Here is a 14,654-nt window from a genome sequence, read left to right as displayed (position 1 = left end):
TTTATCGCTTTTGACCATCACAAGGTTGAAAAATCATGTCAGGGACCATCTGTATACAGAAGAATGAGCATAGGTTATACGCAAGTATACCATTTTATATAAGGGACTTGAGCATCCATGGATTTTGGTATCCTGGGGATGGTGTGGGGGGGGTCCTGGAACCAGTCCCCCTCAGATACTGAGGGACAACTGTATTCTATTTTTAAGGGTAATTTAAGAAGTTTCCCGGGGGTAATTTTGGCTATAAATTATTTGTATCCCATGTTGAAATTGAAAATTTATTCACATCATAATAAAACACAACTCTTTGTGTTCCATGTTTTTCCTTCATTGTAATACAGATTAAATTATGTCCCCCAAACATGAATTCATCATGTAAGAGCCAGATATGACTCAGTTTAAAATGCAAGTGTTATTTTAAACACCAGCAAAGTAAAAAGGTTTCATTGTACTTATTTGTGGAGTAGAGTTGTGCCAATGTTGGAATTCAGTGGGGGAGAAAGGAGACTCCTGTGCTGTCTCTTCTTTGGGTGGTTTTAATTCTTACTTCAATTAATCATCAAAATCTCTGCAAGTGTCTGGTATGTGCCTGGCATAGGATTCCTATAGTTCTGACCAGGTGCTTATCATTCCAGGGTTGCTCTCCTGCCAGTTCTGCTCTTCTTTCCACCTCACTATCTTTTCCCTCACTAATTTCTAGCTTCCCTTCCATACCAAACCTATAAATGGGTGTATAGTCAGGGTTAGCAACCATTTCTTGTCTTCTTCTTAAGACCTGATTTGAACCTACTAGAATAACGGCACGACTTCAAATGCTGCTTTTTCATTCCCTCAAAAGAAACATGGGGAAAATATAGACTGTTAGATCATATTCTGTTAGAACTTTGAGATACTTTACAGGTCAGCTGGCCCAAATGCCTGATTTTAAAGATTTCAAAAGTGAGATACAGAGAGTTTTTTTTTCTTTCAAAATTAAATAGCTTTAGTGACAGAGATAGTTTTTCTTACTACTCTTTAAGCTATTATAGGAGAACTTTCAAGAAAGAAACACTGTAGAGAGATGAGGCCAAAAAGAGGGAGCCTCCAATTTTTTATGAAAAATATCCTTAAAAACTTGAGTCTTCAGTCCTGGATATCATGTAACCTGAATTTGCCTCTTTCTGCCCCAAAAGGAAATGATATAAAACACTTGTGGATTTAAGCAAATGCTCAATGTATTGCTAAACAGGACAATGTACCTATTAAGGGGGCAAAAGGTGAAGGAGATGCTTGAGGACAGCAGTCCCTAACCTTTTTGGCATCAGAGACTGGTTTCATGGAAGACAATTTTTTCATGGGGAGCAAAGGGGTAATCAGGTATCTGATTCTCATGGGGAGCTAAGGAGCATGCAACCTAGATCCTTAGCATATGCAGCTCACAGTAGGGTGCAGCTTACAATAGGGACCTCGCGCCTTTGAAAAATCTAATGCCACAGCTGATCTGACAGAAAGCAGAGCTCCACTTGCCTGCCACTCACCTCCTGCTGTGCCACCTAGTTCACCAGTCCATGGCCCAGAGGTTGGGGACCCCTGTCTTAGAGCAATGTTTGTTGTTACAAATACCCAGTATATGATTGTTTGGTGAATTAACTGACTAGTTAATTAACTGCTAGTTAATTAATGCCTTTTAAAGAACGCTCTTGCTATGAATTACTCTTGAATGATATTTGTGATATGAAAGAACAAGGGTTTCCTCAGGCTGTGTGACCACAGGACAAAAACCCAGACCAAAGCCAAGCTAGGAGATCTAGCTTATCTCTTTGAACATATTAAGAACACCTAATGTGTGGTCATTGTGGAGAACCACTTTCTTCCCTGAATGTGACAGTGAAATTCTTTTAAGAGAAAAGAACATTGTAGATTCAACAATTGTGATGGAATTTAAAAAAAAAAATCTGTGTCTCACTTTGTCACCCAGGCTAGCTGGAGGGCAGTGGTACAATCACAGCTCACCACAGCCTCAAACTTCTGGGCTCAAGTAATCCTTCCACCTCAGTCTTTCAAGTGACTGGGACTACAGGCATGCATCACTATGCCTGATTAATTTTTTTACTTTTGTAGAGACCATGTCTCGCTATGTTGCCTATGCTGGTCTTGAACTCCTAGGCTCAAGCAATCCTCTCACCTTGGCCTTCCAAAGTGCTGGAATTACAAGTGTGAGCCCCCATGCACAGCCATGATGGAATTTTTGAAAACAAAAATAAAAGATATAGGTTAATTTTTCATGGTTACTAAGTATTGCTACCTTGGTTATTGTTATCACTAAATTGGTTATTGAAGATGAGAAGAAAGGGTTTGGGATGGCTATGGACATAAAATTATTCTGGGAAAGATTCATAGAGAGGATGAGTATGAAATCATTTTAAAATTTTTTTTATTTTTAAAATATTTTATTTTTAAATTGTAGGGTACAATCCAGGGTTAGGTATACAAATATTCATTGTGCAGGTACCCTTGTTGATGAGGTGTGTCCCCGCTTTCCCAGGCAGACTCCCACTGTTGTCAATCCCTCTCCCCGCCCCCCTCCTGGCAGTTTCCAACTACTGCTGATCCTTTTCTTATACTATTATGATAATTGTTCAATGTCTGCTTATGAGTGAGAACATGTGATACTCAGTTCTTTGTTTCTGTGAAAGACCACTCTGTATTATAGACTCTGAGTCCATCCAGGTTGCAGTGAAGTTCATGATTTTGTTCTCCTTTATGGTTACATACTATTCCATTGTGTATATGTACCACATTTCTTTTTATCCAGTTCTCTTTTGATGGGCAGTACAGTTGGTTCCATGTTCTTCCTATTGTGAACAATGCTGTGATAAACATGTGTGCAGTTATCTTTTTTATAAAGTGCTTTGAGTTCTTCTGGGTATATTCCCAGTAGGGGGATTGAGGGGTCATATGGGAGGTCAACTTTTAGAACTTTTAGGAATCGCCACACTGTATTCCACAGAGGCTGTACTAGTTTACACTCCCACCAACAGTGTAGAAGTGTTCCCTTTTTGCCACATCCTCTCCAGCATCTGTTATTTTTTGTTACTGATGATGGCCATTCTGACTGGAGTTAGGTGGTATCTCAGTGTAGTTTTAATTTGCATCGCCTTGATGACTAGTAAGGCTGAACATTTTTTCATGTATCTGTTGGCTACTCATATGTCTTCTTTTGAGAACTGTCTATTCATATCTTTTGCCCACTTATTAATGGAACTGTTTGTTTTTTTCTTTTCAGCACGTTTGAGTTCCTTATAGATCCTAGATGTTAGGCCTTTGTCAGACATAGAGTTGGCAAATATTTTTTCCCATTCTGTGGGCTGTCTCCCTGCTTTCTTGATGGTTTCTTTGGCTTTGCAGAAGCTTGTCAGTTTGATGAGGTCCCACTTGTCTATCTTATCTCTTATGTCATGGGCACTTGGGGTTTTGATCAGGAATCGGTTGCCAGTTTCAATTTCCATAAGAGTGTCTTCTTCATTTTCTAAGGTTCTTATAGCTTGAGGTTTTACATTTAGGTCTCTGATCCATTTAGAGTTGATTTTTGTGTATGGTGACAGGTAGGAGTCCTGTTTCCTTCTGTGTGTGGTCAGCCAGTTTTCCCAGCACCATTTACTGAATAGGTTCTCCTCTCCCCAGTGGTTGGTGGTGGAGGCTTTGTCAAAGATGAGTTGGTTGAGAAATTGAGGTTTTGCTTCTGGAATCTCAATTCTAATCCATTGATCTATATGCCTGTTCTTATACCAATACCAGACTGATTTGATTATTGTAGCTTTATAATAAAGTTTAAAGTCTGGGAGTGTGATAACTCCTGCTTTTTTTTTTTTCTGCTGAGGATTGTTTTGGCTATTTGTGGTTGTTTATGTTTGCATATGAATTCCTGTATTGTTGTTTCTAGGTCTGAGAAGAATGTTGCTGTTAATTTTATGGGTATTGCATTAAATCTGTAGATTGCCTTAGGTAGAATGGACATCTTAACAATGTTGATTCTTCCAATCCATGAGCATGGAATATTTTTTCACTTGTTTGTGTCATCTTTGATTTCTTTGAGCAGTGTTTTGTAGTTTTCATTGTAAAGGTCTTTTATATCTCTGATTAGGAAGATGCCAAGGTATTTAATTTCTTTTGTGGCTATTGTAAATGGACTTGTGCTTTTTTCGAGGGGGGTTCACTTTGTTTATTATTGGTGTATAGAAATTCAATTGTCTTTTGTACATTTATTTTATACCCTGAGACTTTGCCAAAGTCCTTTATCAGTGTCAGGAGGTTTTTGGCAGATTCTGTTGGGTTTTCAAGGTATACAATCATGTCTTCTGCAAAGAGAGATAACTTGACTTCCTCTTTTCCTATCTGGATAGCCCTGATCGCCTTCTCTTCTCTGATTGCTCTAGCTAGAACTTCCAAAACTATGTTGAACAGGAGGGGTGAGAGTGGGCATCCTTGTCTTGTTCCAGTTTTCAAGGGAAATGTTTCCAATTTCCATCTGTTTAGCAGTTTGCTGGCTATGGGTTTCTCATAGATTGCTCTTACTATTTTGAGGTATGTTCCATCCATGCCTAGATGTTCCAGGGTTTTTATCAAGATGTGGTGCTCAATTTCATCAAAAGCTATTTCTGCATCTAATGATATAATCACATGGTTTTTGTTTTTACATCTGTTGATGTATTTAATTACGTTTATGGTTTTACGAATGTTGAACCAGCCTTGCATCCCAGGGATGAAGCCTACTTGGTCATGGATGATTTTTGATATGTATTGTTGAATCCAGTTTGCTAGGATCTTGTTGAGTATCTTAGCATTTATGTTCAACAAGGATATTAGCCTGTAGTTCTCTTTCTTTGTTGGGTCTTTACCTGGCTTGGGTATCAATGTGATGTTAGCTTCATAAAATGATATGGGGAGAGTTCCATCGTTCTCAATTACCTGGAATACCGTCAATAGAATTGGTATCAGTTCTTCCTTGTATGTTTTGTAGAATTCAGCTGGAGAGCCATCTGGTCCAAGGCTTTTTTTTTTTTTTTGTAGGTAGTTTTCTTATGACATAGTCAATTTCATGGATTGTTATTAGTCTATTTAGGGTCTCAATTTCTTCTTGTTTCAACCTGGGGAGGTTGTGTGATGTCAGAAACTCCTCCATTTCCTTTGGGTTTTCAAGTTTGTTTCCATACAAGTGTGGATACTAGTCTCTGATAATCTTTTGTATTTCTTCAGGGTCAGTTGTGACTTCATCTTTTGTGTTTCTTATTGAGTTTATTTGGGGTTTTTCTGTCTTTTTCTTGGTCAGTCTAGCTAGGGAACCATCAATCTTATTTATCCTTTCAAAGAACCAGCTTTTTGTTTCATTGATTTTATTGATTTTATTGTATTATCTTTTTGTCTTCTATGTCCTGGATTTGGGCTTTTATTTTGGTGATCTGGATTCTTCTGCTGAAGTTATAGTTTTGGTGGTCTTGCATTTCCAGCTTCCTTAGGCAACTTGTTAGGCTGTTACCTTTGATCTTTCCATTTTCTTCATGTGTGTTTGTAGAGATATGAATTCCCCTCTTACTACTGCTTTCATGGCATCCCAGAGGTTTTGGTAAGATATTTCTTCATTTTCATTTGTTTCCAGGTATTTTTTAATCTCTGTTTTGATTTCCATGTTGACCCGGGAGTTGCTTAGCATCATGCTGTTTAGTGTACATGTCTTTGTGGGTTTTGGGGGAACTTTCTTGGTGTTGATATTTATTTTTATTCCACTGTGGTCTGAGAAGGTGCATGGCAAAATTTCAATCTTATGAAATTTGTTTATGCTTGATTTATGGCCACGGATGTGGTTGATCTTAGAGTATGATCCATAGGGTGATGAGTAGATATATATTCTGTGGTCATTGGGTGGGGTGGAGTGTTCTGTAGGTTATTAAGTCTATTTGGTCAAGAGTCACATTGAGGTTCCAGATCTCCTTGCTGATTTTTCGTCTTGATGATCTGTCCAGGGTTGTGAGTGGGGTATTAAAGTCCCCAGCTATGATAGTATTACAGTCAATCTCTTTTTTAAGTTCCATATACGCTGCTTTATGAACTTGGGTGCATATTTGTTTAGAATGAATATTTCTTGTTGATGGATTGAACCTTTGATCATTATATAGTGAATTTCAGTATCTTTAAAAATTTTTGATAGCTTAAAGGGTGTTTTTTCTGATTTTAAGATTGCAACTCCTGCTTTCTTTTGTGTTCCATTCACCTGAAATTTTGCTTCCCGTCCTCTTACTTTGAGTCTGTGAGTGTCCTTTCTGGTGAGGTGAGTCTCTTGGAGAAAATATATTGTTGCCTCATGATATTTTATTCATTTTGTCATTCTATGTCTTTTCAGTGGTGCATTTAGTCAATTCACACTCAGGCTAATTATTGAAATGTGAGAGTTTATCCCTGTCATGAGGTTCTTATAGAGTTGTTATTGTTCCTGTTTGTTGTGTTTCTTTTAATTTTGGGGTTGATTCATGTGTGCTTTCAATCTTTTTCTTGCAATCTTGTGAAGAACATTGTCATTCTTTCTTCCCTTTCTTTTGTGTTTAATATTTTCTTAAGTGTTTCTTACAGAGTTGGTCTAGAGGCAGCGTAAGTTCTTAGGGATTGAATATCTGGGATAGATTTTATTTCTCCCTCACTGATGAAGCTTAGTTTAGCGGGGTAGGTTATTCTTGGTTGAAATTGTTTATCTTTGAGAACTCTGAAGATTGGGCTCCAAGCTCTCCTAGTCTGAAGTGTTTCTGTAGATAAATCTGGTGCTATAATTGGTCTTCCCCGGTAGGTAGTATGACTTTTTTTTCTTGATGCCTTTAGGATTTTTTCTTTTATACCTGCTTTGTTTAGGTGAATTTCTATGTGTCTAGGAGTTGGTCTTCTCATTTGTTGTCTTGCAGGGGTTCTCTGAATCTCTTGTGTTTGAATGGTCACATCACTGATTGATGAGGGAAGTTTTCTTGAATAATTTCATAGAATAGTTATTCCAGGGTGGTCTCTGTCTCTCTTTCTGCCTCAGGAAGTCCAATTACTCTTAGGTTCAGCCTCTTGAAATAATCACTCATCTCTTGAAGGTTTTGTTCTGTCTTTAAAAGCTTCTTTTCTATGTTTTTGACCGTTTGGGTTAGTTCTATATTTTGGTCCTCAAGCTCTGAGATTCTTTCTTCTGCTTGTCTAATTCTGCTTTCCATACTTGTCAGTTTGTCATTTATTTCACTCACATTATTCTTTACTGCTGTTATCTCTATTATCAATGCCTTCATATTTTCCTTTTGTCTCTCCTCAATTCTATTTATTCTCTCTATTAATGTCTTGATATCTGGGTTTATAGTTAGAGACCAGTCATTCTGGGGGTTCTTCATTGTTTGCATTCCATAGTCTGTTTTCTGTGTCTGGGCTCACCAAGGTCTGTGTGAGACCCATATTCTTCTATTGGTTTTTCTTCACTTGTGTAGATTTTCTTCACCCCCACACACTTTTTTCCTCCTCTTCTTTAATTCTGTTGTTCAGGGATGACTGGGTTGCTTTTACTTCTCTTTGCTCAGTCTCCTATTCTTCCTTATGTGATCCTCTGGCTTTGTCCAATTCTGAAACTGGACTGTGGGTTGAGGGCTGTACTTTTTGCAGTTTTGAGATTTAATTGAGGAGGGAGCTGTGATTCAAAATCTATCTGCACATTCCAGTATCCACTGACAGGTGTATGGGCACCCAGGAACCCACTTCCCACTGCCTTACAATCTGTCCATGCAGTGGGGGTATAGGTTTGCTACCTGGAAGCAAAATGAGGTAAGAAAAAGGAAAATAATGGAAAAAGGAAGGGGGGGGCAAGGGGAAGGTGGAGAGAGAAAAGAGTAAGAGGGAAAACAGACAGACGTACCAACTAACAAATGAAAAGAGACACAAAGACAGAAAAGAGTAAAAAAATCTAAAACATTCAGATAATCATACAAACACACAATCCAACAAAAACCTCCCTATTGATATAATCTTCCCATACACAAGCAGGAAGTCTAAAGAAAAGAGAAAAAAAAGAGAAAAAGCCAGCAAAATAATAGAAACAAAGCAAGTACGCAAACGTTATCAAAAACAGAAAGAGAAAAAAAAGCTAAAACAAAAAACAAACAAAAATGAGTGAAACAAACAGACAAAAAATAAAAAAATAAAAACAAGGAACCAGACTCACTCTGAGGTCATTCCTGTAAGTTCAACATCCTTTCAGTTCTGATCTCTGGCTCTCAGCGCAGGCTGATAGGGTTGCTCTCAGCACAGGCTGATGTGCTCACAGCTTGGGTCAGATGCCCTAGGCCTACTGTGGGAGGAGGGTGGATCAGATCTGGACTCACCCAACTTGCTGCTTTTCATGTCTGCCACTTAGATCTTACCTGTGTCTGATTCAGCACACAGGTCTCTCTTCTGTCTCTCCCAGTTTGATGAGATTACTTTAGGTCCCAAGTTGGAGGTTAGGTGGAGCTGGGCAGAGCTGAGCCGGGCAATACAGGTCTCTGCCTGGTCCTGGGACAGAAAAAATGGCTGCAGTTGACATTTCCTCACCGGGCATGGGGCTCCTCTCCGGCTCTCCCCGATTCTCTTTCTCCACTGATCAGATCTGGGGCTCCAGCTGATTCACTATAACAGGTGATGGTGTGGGCCAGGTGCCAGGTGATGAGAATCAGCTGGATTCATCAGGCTTTTCTCAGGAGAGTCCCACAAACAGCAGATGATCTTGCATGCTCGTGCTCCAATCTCAGGATGGTGGGAGCTTGCAGTCACCCTCAGAGGGGGGCCCTGGGTGCATGAACCCCAAGTCTCCCCTCAGACGGACTTTCACTCTCCTACCAGTGCACACCTACTCATGCAGAGAGTCTTTATGGACACTTGCTTTTGCGGAGACTCTCACAGTCTGACCTGTTCGGTCGCCATCATAAGCTCCACCTCTGAAATAATTTTTTGAGGAGGAATGAGAAGTAGTCTTTGGGATATCATGAATGAATATTTCTTGCAGATAAGTTGTATTCCAGAAAGATAGACTCTTACATGTAAGTTGTAGCCTAATCTGGTTTGTTGTTCCAAGGTTATTGATATTCTGTGGAGTGATCCCAGAAGCAAAAAAGGATGTTACCCAAATACATGTCGAGGAGGGGGCTGTTATTTTGGACCAGATGTTACTGCCAGGATTCTTAGTAGACACCAGTTGAAGATGCTTATTAGGTCTCATGAATGTAAGCCCGAAGGATATGAAATCTGCCATGATGGGAAGGTAAGATAACTTTGTTGGTGAATTCTCATAGACATCCATCCCCCAAGCACAGTCTTTTCTTCACAGAGTGTGTCTGACCTGGAAGCTCATGAGATGTCTTCCCTAGTGCCAAACAGAAACCAGAGAAGGTAGGGTTCACCTAGGTTATTCGAAGGGGCCTCATTGTCCCTTATACTGAGATATATTTGACTTATTGATCTTCCCTAATCCCAGAAACAGAAATTCTGACACGTGGCACTAAGGACACACACAGAATGGCTTTGTTCTTTACTAATTGTAAGGCAACTGTCCTGTACAGTGGGGTTAAGAATGTACTTTTTTCTCACAAAGTGCATAAAAGGCTGCAATGAATCTAATTTGCTCTTTCATTTTTTTTGCACATTCCCTGTGCAGGGCCCAAAACACAAAACATACTTCCCTTCATCTCCCTGAGTAGGTGATCTCCAGCAAGTTGCTCACCGTAGTTAGTTTAGCTGCTGCCACTAAAATGGAGTATGTTGTGCTCCTTCAATGATGCCTGGTAAGTCTAGAAGAGGTGAGGACTGAGAAACTAGTTTCTTGTCCCAAGTTGTCCTGGGATGCCCCCTTTTTAAATAGTGAACAGCAATAAATACAAATGGAAATACAGATTGCATAGTTATTGCCTTCTGTGTCAGCACTTTGTTTTTCTGAACCCTGTTAATTAATTTTCAGCTCATACCAATATTGCAAGGTGAATAAGGCAAGTATTATTTAGGGTCTCTGTAATTAAAAAAAAATAGAAAACAGTGCTTGTCTGAAGTGATATGCTCATTAGGACAGAACTGGGCCTAAGCCAGATCCCCTGTCAGCCCCAAAGTTTGTCCTCTCATATTCCACCAAGACACCAAAGCTGGTTTCTTCCTAAGACGGTTGTGGTCCTTAACTCTAGTCAGTATTTCTCTGCCCTTAAGTTACAGGTTTTGTAGAGCCCAAACCTCTCTACTACACTTAGCTCCAAGAAAAATAAAAAAATAACACTTAAGATACTAGACACATTTTATTTTACATATTCAAGTATAACAAAGCAAGAAAATAAGGGATTTATCCCCTTAGAAAATTAGAATTTGTAAAACCAAATATTAAAGAGGATTCTGAGATTCAGCACTAAAATTGTACACAGGATTGCAATCATGCATTGGGGATGTTGGATGAGTGGCTAGGAGTTAGTAAACTCCTGAGGGCACTGAGGAAAAGCCTTGTTTTCCTCTGATGGAGTCACAGGAAGTCATGTCAGACTTGGATAATTTGCGAGGATTATGAACTTTGATTTGCACTTTTTAAGAATTGAGCTATTTTTGACTTTGTTGAATGACTTGCTGAGAACTAATTTTACATGAACCTGATGCTCTTTTTCTTTAACTAGGTTGTTACTGTATTTTCTGCTTCTAATTATTATGAAGAAGGCAGCAATCGAGGGGCTTATATCAAACTGAGTTCTGGTATGAATCCTCAATTTTTCCAGTACCAAGTAACTAAGGCAACATGCCTGAAGCCTTTTTACAAAAGGTGAGTATACTCTAAGGAGAATACTGAACACTGGTATTGGGGACCAGGTAGTACCAGTCCCGAGTGGCTAAGAACAGCCACATGAGTGAAGACAGTCACTTATTGATTACTCATTGGTATAAACAAAATGGAAATAGTTCCAGACACATGGTGAATGTACCCATATTTGAAATCAAAGGAGCAATTTTCAATTCATACATTTTTTAGATAGATAAAGCAGTCAGTGCCCATGAACATAACTGAATGTAAAAAAAAAAACAGAAAAAACCAAGATCCCCACAGCTACTCAGTCCCCCTAACCTACAATCTTCTCTGCCCATCACTTTGTCTGGTCTTGCTTCTTTTTTCTTCTTTACCCAGAAGTATATGTGATGAAAATAGTTGGGTGTCTCTCTCCATGTGATGACATTCATAGTTTATCTTCCTTTAGTTTCTTTTACATTATCCTTTAAAAATTTGTATATTATAAAACTAATAAGTTTGTTTTTGACAAGTGAAAAAAGTATAAAGAAAATGTTAAGTATCTTCTCTCAGAGGTAACTAAAACGAACAGTCTAGAATGGCTCCTTTCACCCTCTTCTCTTTGCCCGTACAAAAATAGAGAAGCAATTATTCATTCATTGAAGAAAAGTAACTTTTGAACACTTACCATGTTTCAGACACTGCTTTAGGAAGAGGTGATATGGCCAGAAACAAGATAGGCAAAAACCCCCCATCAAACACATATCTCATTGTGAAGAGAAAGATAGTAAACAACATACATGCATTTTTTTTTTTCAAAACAAAGACAGAATCACAGTACACACTCCATTCTGCAACTGACTTTTTTTCTTAAAGATTATATAAGGAACATCACTCCAAGTTAGTACATATAGACCTAACTCATTCTTTTTAGTAGATGCATAATACTCTGTAGTATACATGTACCATAGCAGGTATGGAGTGACTGCATCTTCAACTGATGGACATCCAGATTGGATCCAAGATTTTGCATTTAAAAATGTTGCTATAACATTCAACTGTTCTGAATGTTGTGCCAATTTTTAAAAATAAGATTTTTAAATGTGCTATTTATATGTTTAAAATGTTAATAGATATTTTAAAAGGTTATAACAATTGACAGTCTATAAAAAAATACCAATTTCTCCACATCCTCAATAGTCTCAGATATTATTACTATTTTTAATTTTTGCCAAGCTGATAGATGAAAATGGTAAATCTCATCATTTTAACTAGCATTTTTAGACTATTGTTACCCATCTTATGTTTTTGGTCATTGTATTTTCTCCTTTTAAAATTCTCTATTTATATTATTCCCTCTTTTTTTTTTTGAGTTGAAGACTCACTCGGTCACCCAGACTGGAGTGCAGTGGCCGCTCCTGGCCACTGCAGCCTCGACCTGCTGGGCTCCGGCGATCCTTCCGCCTCAGCCTTCCGAGTAGCCGGAATTACAGGCATGCGCTACCACGCCCGGCTGATTTTTTGATTTATTGTAGAGATGAGGTCTCGCTGCCCAGGCAGGTCTCAAACCCGCGGGCTCTGGCAATCCACTCACCTCAGCCTACCAAAGGCATGGGATTACAGGCTAAGCCACCGAACCCGGCTATTCCTTCATTTTATATTGGGTTGCCTGTTATTTTCTAATCAATTTTTAGGAGTTCTTTGCATATGAGAAATAGAGGACTTTATAGGGATGTTTCATATATATTTTGTTGGTATCTTGATTTTGCTTAGTTCTTTGAAGTCATATTTATTTTTAATTTCATTATAACTTTTGGATTTTCACCTTTGTTTAGAAAATATCTCTTTCCGTTTCTATATATGTATATACACACATACATATTAATACTTCTCAAATTTAACAGCTTTGTTGGGAGATGATTTGCCTACCATAAAATTTACTCATTTATAACTCAATGATGTTTAATGTATTCACAGAGTTGTTTAACCATCACCGTTACCTAACTTTTAGACATGTTTATCATCCGAGAAAGAAAATACATGCTATTAGCAGTCACTTCTCAGACACCTTCTCCCATCACAGTACTAGGCAAGTTCTAGTTCTAGCTATTTTTTTTTTTTTTTGGAAGAGTTTGTGAATGATTGGTATTAATTCTTCCTTAATTGTTTGGTAGAATTCACCGGTGAAGTCATCTGACTCTGGGCTTTTCTTTGTGAGTTGATTGATTACTTATTTAGTTTTTGTACAAGCACATTCACTTTTAAAATTTCTTCCTAGTTCAATTTGGTAGTTTATGTCATCTTAGCAATTATCCTTTTCAGTTAGGTTAACTAATTTGTTGGTGTACTATTGTTCATAGTGTTCCTTTATAATATTTTTTACTTTTTTTTAGTATTTATTTATTTATTATAAAGATATGGGGTACAATTCAGGGTTAGGTATATAAACATTGATTATGCCGGTACCCTTGTTGATGAGGTGTGCCCATTCCTTCCCTAGCAGTTTCCCTCAACTGCCAATCCCACCTCCCCCTCCCATGACATTTTCCTACTACTGCCAATCCCTTTCTTATGGTATTATAATTATTCAAGGTCCACTTGTGAGTGAAAACATACAGTATTCAGTTCTTTGTTTCTGTGATAGATCACTGAGTATGATCAACTCTAAATCCATCTAAGTTGCTACGAAGTCCATATGTTTGTCCTTCTTTATGGTTGCATAATAGTCCCTTGTGTATATTACATTTTTTTTATCCAGTCCAGTTTCAGTGGGCAACATGGTTGGTTCCATGTTTTTGCTATTGTGAATAGAGCTGCAACAAATATACGTGTGCAGGTATCTTTTTTGTAGAATGATTTGAGATCCTCCGGGTATATTCCCAATAGGGGAATTGCTGGGTCATATGGAACGTCAATTTCTAGTTCTTTCAGAAATCACCACACTGTCTTCCAAAGAGGTTGCACTAGTTTGCATTCCCACCAGCAGTGTAGAAGCATTCCTTTTTCTCCACATCCTCACCAGCATCTGTTGTTGTTTGTTTTATTTATGATGGCCATTCTTACTGGGGTTAGGTGGTATCTCAATGTGGTTTTGATTTTCATTTCTCTGATAATGAGTGAGACTGAGCACTTTTTCGTGTGTCTGTTGGCTGCCTGTATATCTTCTTTTGAGAGGTGTCTATTCATGTCTTTTGCCCAGTTTTTAATGGGGCTTTTTGTTTTATTCCTTTCGGCACATTTGAGTTCCTTATAGATCCTAGATGTTAGACCTTTGTCAGATATACAGTTGGCAAATATTTTTTCCATTCTGTGGGTTGTCTCCCTGCTCTCTTGGTGGTTTCTTTTGCTTTGCAGAAGTTCGTTAGTTTGATGAGGTCCCACTTGTCTATCTTATTTCTTAAGGTATTGGCATTTAGGGTTCTGATCAGGAATTGGTTGCCAGTTCAATTTCCATAAGGGTATCTCCTGCATTTTCTAAGATTCTTATAGTTTGAGTTTTTATGTTTAGGTTACATTTAGAGTTGATTTGTGTGTATGGTGATAGGTAGGGGTCCTGTTTCAATCTTCTGCATGTGATCAGCGAGTTTTCCCAGCACCATTTGCTGAGTAGGTTCTCCTCTCCCCAGTGTTTGTTGTTGGAGGCTTTGTGAAAGATGAGTTGGTTGAGAAATTGCAGCTTTACTTCTGGAATCTCTATCCTGTTCCATTGGTCTATGTGCCTGTTCTTGTACCAATAACAGGCTGTTTTGATTACTGTAGCCTTATAGTAAAATTTGAAGTCTGGAAATGTGATACCTCCTGCTTTGTTTCTTTTGCTAAGGATTGTTTTGACTATTCATGGTCGTTTACGTTTCCGTATGAATTTCTGTATTGTCATTTCCAG

General features: G+C 38.3%; 1 protein-coding gene across 1 annotated transcript in view; it reads left to right on the top strand.

The window, feature by feature from the left end:
• The window catches only part of PPEF1 (protein phosphatase with EF-hand domain 1), a 107,689-nt gene that overhangs the window by 77,052 nt on the left and 15,983 nt on the right, over window positions 1-14,654 (top strand). Inside the window, exons 11-12 of the mRNA XM_008065471.2 lie at window positions 9,098-9,283; window positions 10,668-10,810. Coding sequence (XP_008063662.2) covers window positions 9,098-9,283; window positions 10,668-10,810 — 329 coding nt within the window. The remainder of the gene's footprint in view (window positions 1-9,097; window positions 9,284-10,667; window positions 10,811-14,654) is intronic.

The sequence above is a fragment of the Carlito syrichta genome, unplaced genomic scaffold (assembly GCF_000164805.1).
Source record: "Carlito syrichta isolate Samal-C Ts95f unplaced genomic scaffold, Tarsius_syrichta-2.0.1 Scaffold308488, whole genome shotgun sequence".
In the NCBI taxonomy this organism is placed as follows: Eukaryota; Metazoa; Chordata; class Mammalia; order Primates; family Tarsiidae; genus Carlito; species Carlito syrichta.
The sequence above is the reverse complement of the archived record's forward strand: the minus strand, read 5'-3'. Positions and strand labels throughout refer to the sequence as shown.